General features: G+C 29.5%; 2 protein-coding genes and 1 long non-coding RNA gene across 3 annotated transcripts; all 3 read right to left on the minus strand.

Annotated features, from left to right (window-relative positions):
- Positions 1 to 321: 321 nt before the first annotated feature.
- LOC131936117 (uncharacterized) lies at positions 322 to 1,926 on the minus strand. The gene is made up of 4 exons (XR_009386018.1): positions 1,849 to 1,926; positions 1,339 to 1,422; positions 832 to 915; positions 322 to 405 (listed from the first exon to the last, which is right to left on the minus strand). It is a non-coding gene; the product is annotated as an uncharacterized LOC131936117 (long non-coding RNA).
- Positions 1,927 to 2,322: 396 nt separating this feature from the next.
- LOC131935603 (desmoplakin-B-like) lies at positions 2,323 to 7,254 on the minus strand. The gene is made up of 11 exons (XM_059292136.1): positions 7,215 to 7,254; positions 6,026 to 6,236; positions 5,763 to 5,928; positions 5,578 to 5,621; positions 5,203 to 5,308; positions 4,847 to 4,894; positions 4,035 to 4,151; positions 3,529 to 3,591; positions 3,207 to 3,281; positions 2,865 to 2,948; positions 2,323 to 2,444 (listed from the first exon to the last, which is right to left on the minus strand). Exons 2-11 carry the CDS (start codon positions 6,167 to 6,169, stop codon positions 2,323 to 2,325), a joined length of 969 nt encoding a protein of 322 aa, XP_059148119.1. The 5' UTR covers positions 6,170 to 6,236; positions 7,215 to 7,254.
- LOC131935687 (uncharacterized) lies at positions 6,902 to 11,089 on the minus strand. The gene is made up of 8 exons (XM_059292256.1): positions 11,050 to 11,089; positions 9,864 to 10,074; positions 9,601 to 9,766; positions 9,416 to 9,459; positions 9,041 to 9,146; positions 8,685 to 8,732; positions 7,869 to 7,985; positions 6,902 to 6,906 (listed from the first exon to the last, which is right to left on the minus strand). Exons 2-8 carry the CDS (start codon positions 10,005 to 10,007, stop codon positions 6,902 to 6,904), a joined length of 630 nt encoding a protein of 209 aa, XP_059148239.1. The 5' UTR covers positions 10,008 to 10,074; positions 11,050 to 11,089.
- Between the last annotated feature and the right edge of the window lie 3,053 nt (positions 11,090 to 14,142).

Genomic DNA, 14,142 nt, shown 5'->3' on the forward strand with positions numbered 1-14,142 from the left:
CTGGTTTGAAATGTACCTGCTTTAAATTGTACACTTACTAAATTTGTAGAAATTAGTAAAATGTGTTGAAATTGTAAAACAAACAAAGACAATAAAACCAATATGAATTTCCAGGAAACACATTATAAATAGTAGAATATAACATATATTTTTTAGTTTAACATTTTTAAGTAATGACGAATATTGTCTTGAAATTTTACATTGTTAAAAAAATAATATTTTTTAAATGTCTACAACAAATGAAAAAAGGTCATATATCTGAGAATTGTAGGGAAAAAAAAAACTAATGTTTATTATATTCTAAATATGAGATGTTCATACCTTTTTCTTGGTGGAGCTTTTCATATGAGTCCTTTCTATCAGAAAATTCCTTTTTGAGATGGTCAAGCTCAGTTTGTAGTTTCTCTGTTTAGATACACAACAATGACAATGATACATGTAAAGAATAAATAAATAATCAAACTACCATGATCTGACCGTTTTTGCGGTTTGTTAAAATTACATTTATTGGTTTGAAATGTACCTGCTTTAAATTGTACACTTACTAAATTTTTAGTAGAAATTAGTAAAATGTGTTGAAATTGTAAAACAAACAAAGACAACAAAACCAATATGAGTTTTCAGGAAACACATTATAAATAGTAGACTATAACATATATTCTTTACTTTAACATTTTTAAGTAATGATGAATATTGTCTAGAAATGTTACATTGTTAAAAAAATAATATTTTTTAAATGTCTAAAGCAGATGAAAAAAGTTCATGCATGTGAGAATTTTAAGGAAAAACACAACTAATGTTTATTATATTCTAAATATGAGATGTTCATACCTTTTTCTTGGTGGAGCTTTTCATATGAGTCCTTTCTATCAGAAAATTCCTTTTGGAGATGGCCAAGCTCAGTTTTTAGTTTCTCTGTTTAGATACACAACAATGACAATGATAAATGTACAGAATAAATAAATAATCAAACTACTATGATTTGACTGCTATTGCAGATTGTTTACATTACATTCACTAGTTTGAAATGCACCTGCTTTAAAATGTACACTTACTAAGTTTTTAGAAGAAATTTATAAAATGTGTTGAAATTGTAAAACAAACAAAGACAATAAAACCAATATGAATTTTCAGGAAACACATTATAAATAGTAGATTATAACATATTTTTTAGTTTAACATTTTGCAGTACTGACGAATAGTGTCAATAAATATGATATTGTTAAAAAAATATTTTTTAAATGTCTACAGCAGATAAAAAAAGTTCATACATGTGAGAATTTTAAGGAAGAACACAAAACTAATGTTTATTATATTCTAAATATGAGATGAACATACCATTTTCTTGGTGGAGCTTTTCATATGAGTCCTTTCTATCAGAAAATTCCTTTTTGAGATGGTCAAGATCAGTTTGTAGTTTCTCTGTTTAGATACACAACAATGACAATGATACATGTAAAGAATAAATAAATAATCAAACTACCATGATCTGACCGTTTTTGCGGTTTGTTAAAATTACATTTATTGGTTTGAAATGTACCTGCTTTAAATTGTACACTTACTAAATTTTTAGTAGAAATTAGTAAAATGTGTTGAAATTGTAAAACAAACAAAGACAACAAAACCAATATGAGTTTTCAGGAAACACATTATAAATAGTAGACTATAACATATATTCTTTACTTTAACATTTTTAAGTAATGATGAATATTGTCTAGAAATGTTACATTGTTAAAAAAATAATATTTTTTAAATGTCTAAAGCAGATGAAAAAAGTTCATGCATGTGAGAATTTTAAGGAAAAACACAACTAATGTTTATTATATTCTAAATATGAGATGTTCATACCTTTTTCTTGGTGGAGCTTTTCATATGAGTCCTTTCTATCAGAAAATTCCTTTTGGAGATGGCCAAGCTCAGTTTTTAGTTTCTCTGTTTAGATACACAACAATGACAATGATAAATGTACAGAATAAATAAATAATCAAACTACTATGATTTGACTGCTATTGCAGATTGTTTACATTACATTCACTAGTTTGAAATGCACCTGCTTTAAAATGTACATTTACTAAATTTTTAGTAGAAATTAGTAAAATGTGTTGAAATTGTAAAACAAACAAAGACAATAAAACCAATATGCATTTTCAGGAAACACATTATAAATAGTAGAATATAACATATATTCTTTAGTTTAACATTTTTAAGTAATGACGAATATTGTCTAGAAATTTTACATTGTTAAAAAAATAATATTTTTAAAATGTCTACAACAGATGAAAAAAGTTCATATATGTGAGAATTTTAAGGAAAAACACAAAACTAATATTTATTATATTCTAAATATGAGATGTTCATACCTTTTTCTTGGTGGAGCTTTTCATATGAGTCCTTTCTATCAGAAAATTCCTTTTTGAGATGGTCAAGGTCAGTTTGTAGTTTCTCTGTTTAGATACACAACAATGACAATGATAAATGTACAGAATAGATAAATAATCAAACTACTATAATCTTACCACTATTGCGGATTGTTAAAATTACATTTACTGGTTTGAAATGTACCTGCTTTAAATTGTTCACTTACTAAATTTGCAGAAATTAGTAAAATGTGTTGAAATTGTAAAACAAAGACAATAAAACCAAAATGAATTTTCAGGAAACACATTATAAATAGTAGAATATAACATATATTCTTTAGTTTAACATTTTTAAGTAATGACGAATATTGTCTAGAAATTTTACATTGTTAAAAAATAATATTTTTAAAATGTCTACAGCAGATAAAAAAAGTTCATACATGTGAGAATTTTAAGGCAAAACACAAAACTAATGTTTATTATATTCTAAACATGAGATGTTCATACCTTTTTCTTGGTGGAGCTTTTCATATGAGTCCTTTCTATCAGAAAATTCCTTTTTGAGATGGTCAAGCTCAGTTTGTAGTTTCTCTGTTTAGATACACAACAATGACAATGATAAATGTACAGAATAGATGGTCAACATCAGTTTTTAGCACTTCGGGTAGAATAAAAAGAAAAATGCATGGGAAATTTGAAATTAAATTTTAAATTAGAGACTTGTGAGAATTTAATTAATGAGTGTCTGAAGTAGAATGTAAAATAATAGCATACATGTGAGACATGAATTTTTTTTTTAAAGTTACAAACACAAGTGTTTGTGTTATATGATTTATTAATTTTCTATACCTTTTTCCTGGTTGAGTTTTTCACAAAATGCCTTACTATCAGAATATGCTTCTCTGAGCTCAGTTTGTAGTATCTCTTATCAAAGGTAAAAAAATCATAATGAAAATGACAAATTATTTAAGTATTACAAAGAAATGTGTTACGCCTATTATTTTTGTAAAAATTGATTACAGCTTTTTTAAACTTGTAAAATAATAGGTATTTCATTCTCATTCAGTTGGAAAAATTTTTTAAAAATTATAAGGACAAATTTTCATGTTTAGATAAAATAATAAGTGACTTAAAAAATAGTAAAATGGTGTTAAAATTTTTGAAGACCTACCATTCTGTTTGAGCATTTCTTTACTACTTTTGCAAAGTTCACACATTTTTCCTGCTAAATGATCTGTTGGGTAGTTGTTTGTTATTAGAAATTTCTTATATGTAGAATGTATTATTTGTTTTCTTAATTGAATATTTCTAAAATTAATAAACAAAAAATGTGTTTTTAATATTTGAATTAAACAGTTTATGGGATGATAAAAATTAAATACTTTGAAATGGTTATCTTCTTGATGTACTTGTAACATTTTGAAATGTTAATATATATATTAAAATTGGGTAATTGATTACTTGTTCGTTTTTTGTTCATCCAAACAGCAAACATATTAGCAAATACTTTTAGACTTTCGAAGACAAATTGTTGTGGAAAAATATCTAAATCAAAACTAAATCTACAAAAAACTTTTTATAAAATTTAATTTTTTTTGAAAGTTTAAATTGATGATAATCGACAGATGCAATTTTTAGTCCAAAAGTTATAATTTAAAAGATTAATATTTTTATTACCAACATCACTTGAATCACTAGATAGAACAGAGTTTGCCTCAAGATGTTGTTGTTCAAAAGATTGGTTTCGTTCCATTAGATTTTGTTTTACATCTTCTAATTCTTTTTTAAGTCTTTCTGTTTAGTAAATTAAAATATCAAATGATTGACATCTTTTAAAGTAAACTTATATAATGGTAAGATAAGGATTGGTCTTTTAAAATTAGATTAGGCATAAAATACTAAAGTTAATCAACTAATAGCATTTTCTAGCAACATAATACTTATGTTCCACTAATTCCATATTTGTCCCATCTGATTTCAATTATCTTTAAACATCCAAGCCATTTGTTTATTAGTATATAGCATATTGTTTGGGAAAGTGAATTCAAACATTAATATTTACACTCATCATCTATATAATAATTCTCTTCTTGGAGACGTTAGAAAACAAGCTGTACGCGTGCCTAGCAGTCCTCTCTCTTCCTCTCTAGACCCACATGGTCGGGTGAGCTGTGGTTCATGCTAAATGTTTACAATCGTAGAGTCGGGTTTAAGGACGCCTATTAGGGGCAGATAATTTAGTTTGAAACTATTTTAAACTTAGGGGAGGTAACTAAGAGGAGGCTGCTTTCACGGGGAGGGGGGGGGTTGGGGGAAATGAGGGCTTTAGTGTTTTCAAGCAAATATTTTCAGTGACAGCATTGGTACGGTCGAATTCACAAATTATGAATTACTGAAAAGTAGAAAATAAAAGCCGGGTCGGCTCGTAATTATTTTGTCAATAGAAATGCAAATAAAAATAATCCACAACAACATGTTATTCCACCTACCTAGTTCAATTTTCAGTTTAAGTGATCTCATCTCTAAAATTGGATCCACTATTGGTTTTAAAAAATGAGATAAAAATTATTGGTCTTTATGCACAATTAAACAGATTCATAAATATAATGTATCAGATTTCTCACTCAGTGGTAGCAAGTTTTTGTTAACATAAAATATCTACATATAGAACTAAATGGATGGATGTAGAGACAAAACAAATCAAAATGTACTCACATATGACCTTGTATTATTTCTCTTTTATTAGTTGAATAATAATGATTTCTATTTATTTTTCATATTTTATGTACAATGCCATTTTCTATTTAACTTATAATGTTTATAACTCTTTACTTTTATCTGTTACCTTTTAATTTGTTAAGATTTGTTGAGTGTGGAGTAACACGCAACACTGTAGTAGATCCACTTATCAACATTGCCATACCAGCTAACCATTGAACTGTAGTTTGAGTCTTATGGAAGCAAAATTATTAGCATGCTGAAGTATGGATTTTATTTAAACAAATATATTTTGGTAAAAAAAAATATTGACAATAAAAATACAGTCATAATTAAGCACATCAACTTGATCCTTATTAATCAGAGTTAAGAATTTGCAACTTGTCTTATCTAAACAAGACATGTCAAACTGTTTTTTATTTTGGTGTAGCAACGTCAACTATGAATAATAAACATAGCTAATAAAAAATGCTTTAATTCACGACTTAACCTGTCCTGTTACCTGGTCATCCGATTCCTCACTCAAAATCTTTTCATCTAATAAACCTGCAATTTTTCAAATTTTTACATTTAAAATACTTTGATCAAATTTTAGCTGCAAAGTAAATTATAATTATTATTGACCTACAACATGACTTTAAAAGATTTTAAATGACCCATAAAACTCTAAATGCTGAGAGTTTATACCTTTCATCACTTCCATTTCATGAGCTACATGAGACAGACGTACATCTCTATCACGAAGAACTTGTAGCAGACAATCGTACCATCCCTTGTACAAGACAAGTCTCTCAAACAGCAGTATACTTCCTTCTCTGTCTCCTTTCTTATCAGATAATTTTTGTATGTTCTCCTAGGAGTTAAAAAAAACATTATAAATAAAGACACATTATCTCAATACTGTTTTCACTAGTTATTGTATTAAGGGGTATAAATATTTAAATACTTACCACATCAATTTCTGTCAATACGTTGATGTTGTACTTATGAAACAAACTAATGACATTACATATTTTCACAAAGTTAATAAACAGTTGAAGAAAGGAAGGCTTCAACTGTTTCAAGTATTCTGGATCTAGAGTTGTATCATCCATTTCATAATGTATTGGGTTTAAGCAAACAGGTAGGTATTAGCATCTCTTTTAAAACATTATTCAGAACCTGAAGAGTAAATAGGATATATATATATATATATATATATATATATATATATATATATATATATATATATGTATGTATATATATATATATATATATATATATATATATATATATATATATATATAAAGTAAATATATCCTATATAATTTAATAGGCTTTAGACATGTATTAACATATGTACTATTGTGTAGCTAGTGCTAACTGCAACTGACTATAATGTGCTTAATGTATTAATCACAATACTATAATTAAAGCATTTATTTCACGTATGGTAGAACTTTTTGGATGTTGTTTTTTAATACAAGGTGATACACTTTGAAATTATATTAATTATAATCCATGTCTGTGAAACACACTAGGTACTTTACTGCAACCTGGAAAAACAGCCAGAGAGTGCAATGTTCCATTATAATTTTTTTACTCATAAAAAAGCTATGACAATAATAATAATAATAATAATAATAATAATAATAATAATAACAACAACAACAACAACAGCAACAATAATAATAATAATAATAATAATAAATTACTCATTAAGTGTGACAAGGTTTTTTTGTAGCTATTTTTTTTTTTGGGGTATAGTATGATGTTAATGCTTATAGAATTAGTTGTTAAGATGAAATTTATATTAATAGTATTATAGTAAGGGTATTAAAAATAGATCATGCTGGAAAATAATAAGACAAATTTATATGTTAAATGGCTTAGTTTTTCTTTTTTTTATTCTTAGACATACAGATACATACCAATAAAGAATTTAATAGCAACTAAAATAACTAAATATTAAAAAAAACACATTTTACGTTATTCAGCGAGATGGTTTTTAATTTAAAATGTAACAGTATGCTGTCAAATAAATAATAAATAGGCTAATCATAAGTAAAAAATATAGCCTACGGGCCTACATATACTCAATTCTCAACATTGGCCCATTTTATTATACAAATAACTACACTAAATAGACCACTACCTAACCTTGATTCATCCTAATCTTAGGCTATTTTGTTACTGTTTAAAAAAATTACATTTGACTTACCAGTACCTTCAGTGATTTAACACTTATTACTTATTAGGGTTTAACGAGTTCATATTGGGATTTCCCGAACAATATGGCTGACTGGGAAACCCAGTCTATATTTATCTTTGGAGTTTCCGTCGATGTTAGCTGTCATCGGGTTTCATCCCTAGACGATGTAAATTTGTTTTGGGGTCATCCATAAATGACGTCACACTCGTAGGGGGGAGGGGGGGGGGGGTCCGTAATTTTGTGACGATGTGTGATGAGGGGGAGGGGGGAGGTTCAGATGTTACGACGTCACATTTTTGGATTATAAAAAAGCAATGTTAGAAAACGAATTTTAGACGTTATTTTGCGTTTTAGATAACTGTTTTAATAAATCGTAATAGTTTAGACAAGATTTTAGAAAAATATCGATGTTTAAAAAAAAATTCAACTGCAATTTTGATGGGGGTTGTAGGTTGAGTTTGGAAGTCATTTTAGGTGGGGGGGGGGGGGGGGGCTGGCTTTTTATAAAATTTAATTTTTTTTGAAAGTTTAAATTGATGATAATCGACAGATGCAATTTTTAGTCCAAAAGTTATAATTTAAAAGATTAATATTTTTATTACCAACATCACTTGAATCACTAGATAGAACAGAGTTTGCCTCAAGATGTTGTTGTTCAAAAGATTGGTTTCGTTCCATTAGATTTTGTTTTACATCTTCTAATTCTTTTTTAAGTCTTTCTGTTTAGTAAATTAAAATATCAAATGATTGACATCTTTTAAAGTAAACTTATATAATGGTAAGATAAGGATTGGTCTTTTAAAATTAGATTAGGCATAAAATACTAAAGTTAATCAACTAATAGCATTTTCTAGCAACATAATACTTATGTTCCACTAATTCCATATTTGTCCCATCTGATTTCAATTATCTTTAAACATCCAAGCCATTTGTTTATTAGTATATAGCATATTGTTTGGGAAAGTGAATTCAAACATTAATATTTACACTCATCATCTATATAATAATTCTCTTCTTGGAGACGTTAGAAAACAAGCTGTACGCGTGCCTAGCAGTCCTCTCTCTTCCTCTCTAGACCCACATGGTCGGGTGAGCTGTGGTTCATGCTAAATGTTTACAATCGTAGAGTCGGGTTTAAGGACGCCTATTAGGGGCAGATAATTTAGTTTGAAACTATTTTAAACTTAGGGGAGGTAACTAAGAGGAGGCTGCTTTCACGGGGAGGGGGGGGGGGGGTTGGGGGAAATGAGGGCTTTAGTGTTTTCAAGCAAATATTTTCAGTGACAGCATTGATACGGTCGAATTCACAAATTATGAATTACTGAAAAGTAGAAAATAAAAGCCGGGTCGGCTCGTAATTATTTTGTCAATAGAAATGCAAATAAAAATAATCCACAACAACATGTTATTCCACCTACCTAGTTCAATTTTCAGTTTAAGTGATCTCATCTCTAAAATTGGATCCACTATTGGTTTTAAAAAATGAGATAAAAATTATTGGTCTTTATGCACAATTAAACAGATTCATAAATATAATGTATCAGATTTCTCACTCAGTGGTAGCAAGTTTTTGTTAACATAAAATATCTACATATAGAACTAAATGGATGGATGTAGAGACAAAACAAATCAAAATGTTCTCACATATGACCTTGTATTATTTCTCTTTTATTAGTTGAATAATAATGATTTCTATTTATTTTTCATATTTTATGTACAATGCCATTTTCTATTTAACTTATAATGTTTATAACTCTTTACTTTTATCTGTTACCTTTTAATTTGTTAAGATTTGTTGAGTGTGGAGTAACACGCAACACTGTAGTAGATCCACTTATCAACATTGCCATACCAGCTAACCATTGAACTGTAGTTTGAGTCTTATGGAAGCAAAATTATTAGCATGCTGAAGTATGGATTTTATTTAAACAAATATATTTTGGTAAAAAAAAATATTGACAATAAAAATACAGTCATAATTAAGCACATCAACTTGATCCTTATTAATCAGAGTTAAGAATTTGCAACTTGTCTTATCTAAACAAGACATGTCAAACTGTTTTTTATTTTGGTGTAGCAACGTCAACTATGAATAATAAACATAGCTAATAAAAAATGCTTTAATTCACGACTTAACCTGTCCTGTTACCTGGTCATCCGATTCCTCACTCAAAATCTTTTCATCTAATAAACCTGCAATTTTTCAAATTTTTACATTTAAAATACTTTGATCAAATTTTAGCTGCAAAGTAAATTATAATTATTATTGACCTACAACATGACTTTAAAAGATTTTAAATGACCCATAAAACTCTAAATGCTGAGAGTTTATACCTTTCATCACTTCCATTTCATGAGCTACATGAGACAGACGTACATCTCTATCACGAAGAACTTGTAGCAGACAATCGTACCATCCCTTGTACAAGACAAGTCTCTCAAACAGCAGTATACTTCCTTCTCTGTCTCCTTTCTTATCAGATAATTTTTGTATGTTCTCCTAGGAGTTAAAAAAAACATTATAAATAAAGACACATTATCTCAATACTGTTTTCACTAGTTATTGTATTAAGGGGTATAAATATTTAAATACTTACCACATCAATTTCTGTCAATACGTTGATGTTGTACTTATGAAACAAACTAATGACATTACATATTTTCACAAAGTTAATAAACAGTTGAAGAAAGGAAGGCTTCAACTGTTTCAAGTATTCTGGATCTAGAGTTGTATCATCCATTTCATAATGTATTGGGTTTAAGCAAACAGGTAGGTATTAGCATCTCTTTTAAAACATTATTCAGAACCTGAAGAGTAAATAGGATATATATATATATATATATATATATATATATATATATATGTATGTATATATATATATATATATATATATATATATATATATATATATATATATATATATATAAAGTAAATATATCCTATATAATTTAATAGGCTTTAGACATGTATTAACATATGTACTATTGTGTAGCTAGTGCTAACTGCAACTGACTATAATGTGCTTAATGTATTAATCACAATACTATAATTAAAGCATTTATTTCACGTATGGTAGAACTTTTTGGATGTTGTTTTTTAATACAAGGTGATACACTTTGAAATTATATTAATTATAATCCATGTCTGTGAAACACACTAGGTACTTTACTGCAACCTGGAAAAACAGCCAGAGAGTGCAATGTTCCATTATAATTTTTTTACTCATAAAAAAGCTATGACAATAATAATAATAATAATAATAATAATAATAATAATAATAACAACAACAACAACAACAACAACAATAATAATAATAATAATAATAATAATAAATTACTCATTAAGTGTGACAAGGTTTTTTTGTAGCTATTTTTTTTTTTGGGGTATAGTATGATGTTAATGCTTATAGAATTAGTTGTTAAGATGAAATTTATATTAATAGTATTATAGTAAGGGTATTAAAAATAGATCATGCTGGAAAATAATAAGACAAATTTATATGTTAAATGGCTTAGTTTTTCTTTTTTTTATTCTTAGACATACAGATACATACCAATAAAGAATTTAATAGCAACTAAAATAACTAAATATTAAAAAAAACACATTTTACGTTATTCAGCGAGATGGTTTTTAATTTAAAATGTAACAGTATGCTGTCAAATAAATAATAAATAGGCTAATCATAAGTAAAAAATATAGCCTACGGGCCTACATATACTCAATTCTCAACATTGGCCCATTTTATTATACAAATAACTACACTAAATAGTCCACTACCTAACCTTGATTCATCCTAATCTTAGGCTATTTTGTTACTGTTTAAAAAAATTACATTTGACTTACCAGTACCTTCAGTGATTTAACACTTATTACTTATTAGGGTTTAACGAGTTCATATTGGGATTTCCCGAACAATATGGCTGACTGGGAAACCCAGTCTATATTTATCTTTGGAGTTTCCGTCGATGTTAGCTGTCATCGGGTTTCATCCCTAGACGATGTAAATTTGTTTTGGGGTCATCCATAAATGACGTCACACTCGTAGGGGGGAGGGGGGGGGGTCCGTAATTTTGTGACGATGTGTGATGAGGGGGAGGGGGGAGGTTCAGATGTTACGACGTCACATTTTTGGATTATAAAAAAGCAATGTTAGAAAACGAATTTTAGACGTTATTTTGCGTTTTAGATAACTGTTTTAATAAATCGTAATAGTTTAGACAAGATTTTAGAAAAATATCGATGTTTAAAAAAAAATTCAACTGCAATTTTGATGGGGGTTGTAGGTTGAGTTTGGAAGTCATTTTAGGTGGGGGGGGGGGGGGGGGGCTGGCTTTTTGTGACGACGTGTGACGGATGAGAGGGTGGGGGGGGGGGTGGTAAAAATCGTCAAAAAAAGCGTGACGTCATTTATAGATGACCCCTTTGACGATTTTTCCCATTTTTATTTACTGATAAAGCCAGGCTCTTAAATTACGTCACTTATCGGCATATAACCCCCCCCCGTCCCGAAAACAGTATTGATGTTAATTTATTTAGCAGAGACAATGTAATTACTCCATCAGATGCGGATTTAAGTTATAACCTACATATACTAATTCAGTCACGCTGACGAATCAAGATACTAAAGCATTATTCTTAATCAATAACCATTTGTCTGTGATATTTGAGGTAGGAATGTTTTGGTTTCAAGCGTGTCTTTATATTTTAGCGAGAAACAGAGCTGAATATATTTGAGAGCTATTACTTGATGTCCTTTTTAATTGGATTGAATTGTAAAGTCTTTTTTCAGATTTCTGCTACTTTATTTTTTTAAACCCCAAAATAAACCAATTTAATTGTCATTAATCAGCACTCGGCTTCAAATAGTAAATGTATGTGAATGAGGTAATGATTGCTGATATTTACGCATTACTGTATGCACTATGTATTTAAAACAAATTTAAATACGCTTGCAATTCAAACACTTACCCTCCACGGACCGTCAGGGTTGTATGCGTACTTTCAAATATACGTGGGCGTATATTTAACACTAAAATGACAAGTAGATATTATTTAAAAAGGTGACGGTTTGCAGATATCTTTAATAGATTCCGAGATGTGGCGTGAGACAAATGTGTCCCTATTGGCAGACAGGAAAATGTATTTACAATAGTTTAAAGTGTGAGATATATTCATAATATTGATTTTAAAAGTGTTCAAACTCTATGAGTTGTCTAGAACATTAAACAAATAATATCAGGGATTAGAACACATTTATTTTATTTTAATTATGCGTGTATTGTGATCCATTAATGGAACTTCTAGAAGCAGTTATGTGATGCATTTGTTAACATACGTTAACGTGGCAGATATCGCACATATTGTCAGTCCTGTTCTCAATCTTTTCTCTTGCACATTGCACACGCCTAATGCGTTTTTCTTCTTTGGTGTATCGACTTGTGTTCAGGTTATGGGATCGATTTGAACTTCCTGCATCTACGAACACGACTTCAGATGATTTTCTTTCATTAAACCCAACATTCGAGCTCTGCCTATCATTTGATGTAGGCCTATAGATGATGGGATACTTCATTGTTGTCAGAATGGAATTCTTGTCTCTTTTACAAATAAAATACCATCTGACTTCAAATCTTTATTTTGGCATCACAGTTGCAACCATCAGTTCAGCCGACCAGTAGTCTCTCAATATTGAGAGCACGTGATATCATATTGCAACATCCATTCACAAAAAATGCTGAGATTCGTTCCAATCAGTTGAACAGGAAACCCCTTCTCTTTCATGTTTAATTCACTGTTTTATCTACGATGAAAAACGTGGGGCGCCGTGATTTTCTTACAGTTTCTAATACTGTTGACTCTCTACAAGCTCCCTAATAAAACTCAATAGTATTATCTAATCAATAGTAATATAACTTTTACTTCGGCGCCCCACGTTTTTCATCGCTTATAGTAGAGTGATCGCTTGCATTATTGTGATGTATAGCATTTATTTTCTCTTTTTTAGTTCAATCAGAAAACGTGGGTTTTTAAAAACTTTTTTAATGATAATTATTCTTAATAAATATAGTAATCTAGTACAGCTTTTTACTTAGTTTGACGAAATGTATTAGAAGGATTCAACCAACGAGTTACCAACCATATGTTCTTTGACGCGTGACCGTCTTTTCTGGTTTACCTACACTACCGCATGAAAACATTGAATGTACATTAATCACTCACCGAAATAATATGGTAGAACACACTTCGGTGACCGCCCATGTGTCAGAGACGTACAGGGGCGCTCTCAGGGCCCCCACCCTCCGATTACACTACCGCATAGGCACGGCGTACGACCCATGGCTCCTTAAAACTAACAGGCGCCATCGTGCCAAATAGCATCCTGTTAATAATGATGCAGATTTCGTCATTCGCTAAAGTGACACAAATGAACAGGATTTTTGTTTAACACGTAAAAAAAAATATTTGACGTGTTTTAAAAACATCAGTGTGACCGATGCAATATGTTACAGTTACTAATGGTCTATTATTAGATGCTCGATATCAATTTATAATTGAATTTTCTAAAATAGATGCTAATTGCATCATTCGCAAAGTGAGGAAACTGTTTGGATTTTTTTAAGGACAAAAAGAAACGTACCAGTTTATAATCATCTAACCTTGGTTAATTTTTCTGATTGGTAAAATAAAATGTATTACATGGCCCTCAGCGGCCCATGTTAGCCTTTGGGGGCAGAAACTGAAATTTTTGTTTGCAGCCAAATCGCACACTACCAGGGCGCCGGCGGTCACGCCTGATTCAATTTAGTGAACGTTTGTAACACCCCATCATATCCATTGTCTATCACGCTGTTTAGACCAAACTGTTTAGACCAAAC

This window comes from Physella acuta, unplaced genomic scaffold (assembly GCF_028476545.2).
Source record: "Physella acuta isolate Inbredline_101_S28 unplaced genomic scaffold, ASM2847654v3 ptg000004l, whole genome shotgun sequence".
Taxonomy (NCBI): domain Eukaryota; kingdom Metazoa; phylum Mollusca; class Gastropoda; family Physidae; genus Physella; species Physella acuta.

Bases quoted from the DNA above. Each gene is read 5' to 3' on its own strand.
- LOC131935603 (XM_059292136.1), bottom strand. From the start codon at position 6,169: ATGGATGATACAACTCTAGATCCAGAATACTTGAAACAGTTGAAGCCT. The intron at 5,929-6,025 runs GTAAGTATTTAA...TTTAACTCCTAG, and splicing joins TATTGACAGAAATTGATGTG to GAGAACATACAAAAATTATC. The intron at 2,949-3,206 runs GTATAGAAAATT...GTATCTAAACAG, and splicing joins AAAACTCAACCAGGAAAAAG to AGAAACTACAAACTGAGCTT.
- LOC131935687 (XM_059292256.1), bottom strand. From the start codon at position 10,007: ATGGATGATACAACTCTAGATCCAGAATACTTGAAACAGTTGAAGCCT. The intron at 9,460-9,600 runs GTATAAACTCTC...GAAAAATTGCAG, and splicing joins TGAAATGGAAGTGATGAAAG to GTTTATTAGATGAAAAGATT. The intron at 9,147-9,415 runs GTAACAGGACAG...TGCTTCCATAAG, and splicing joins GTGAGGAATCGGATGACCAG to ACTCAAACTACAGTTCAATG.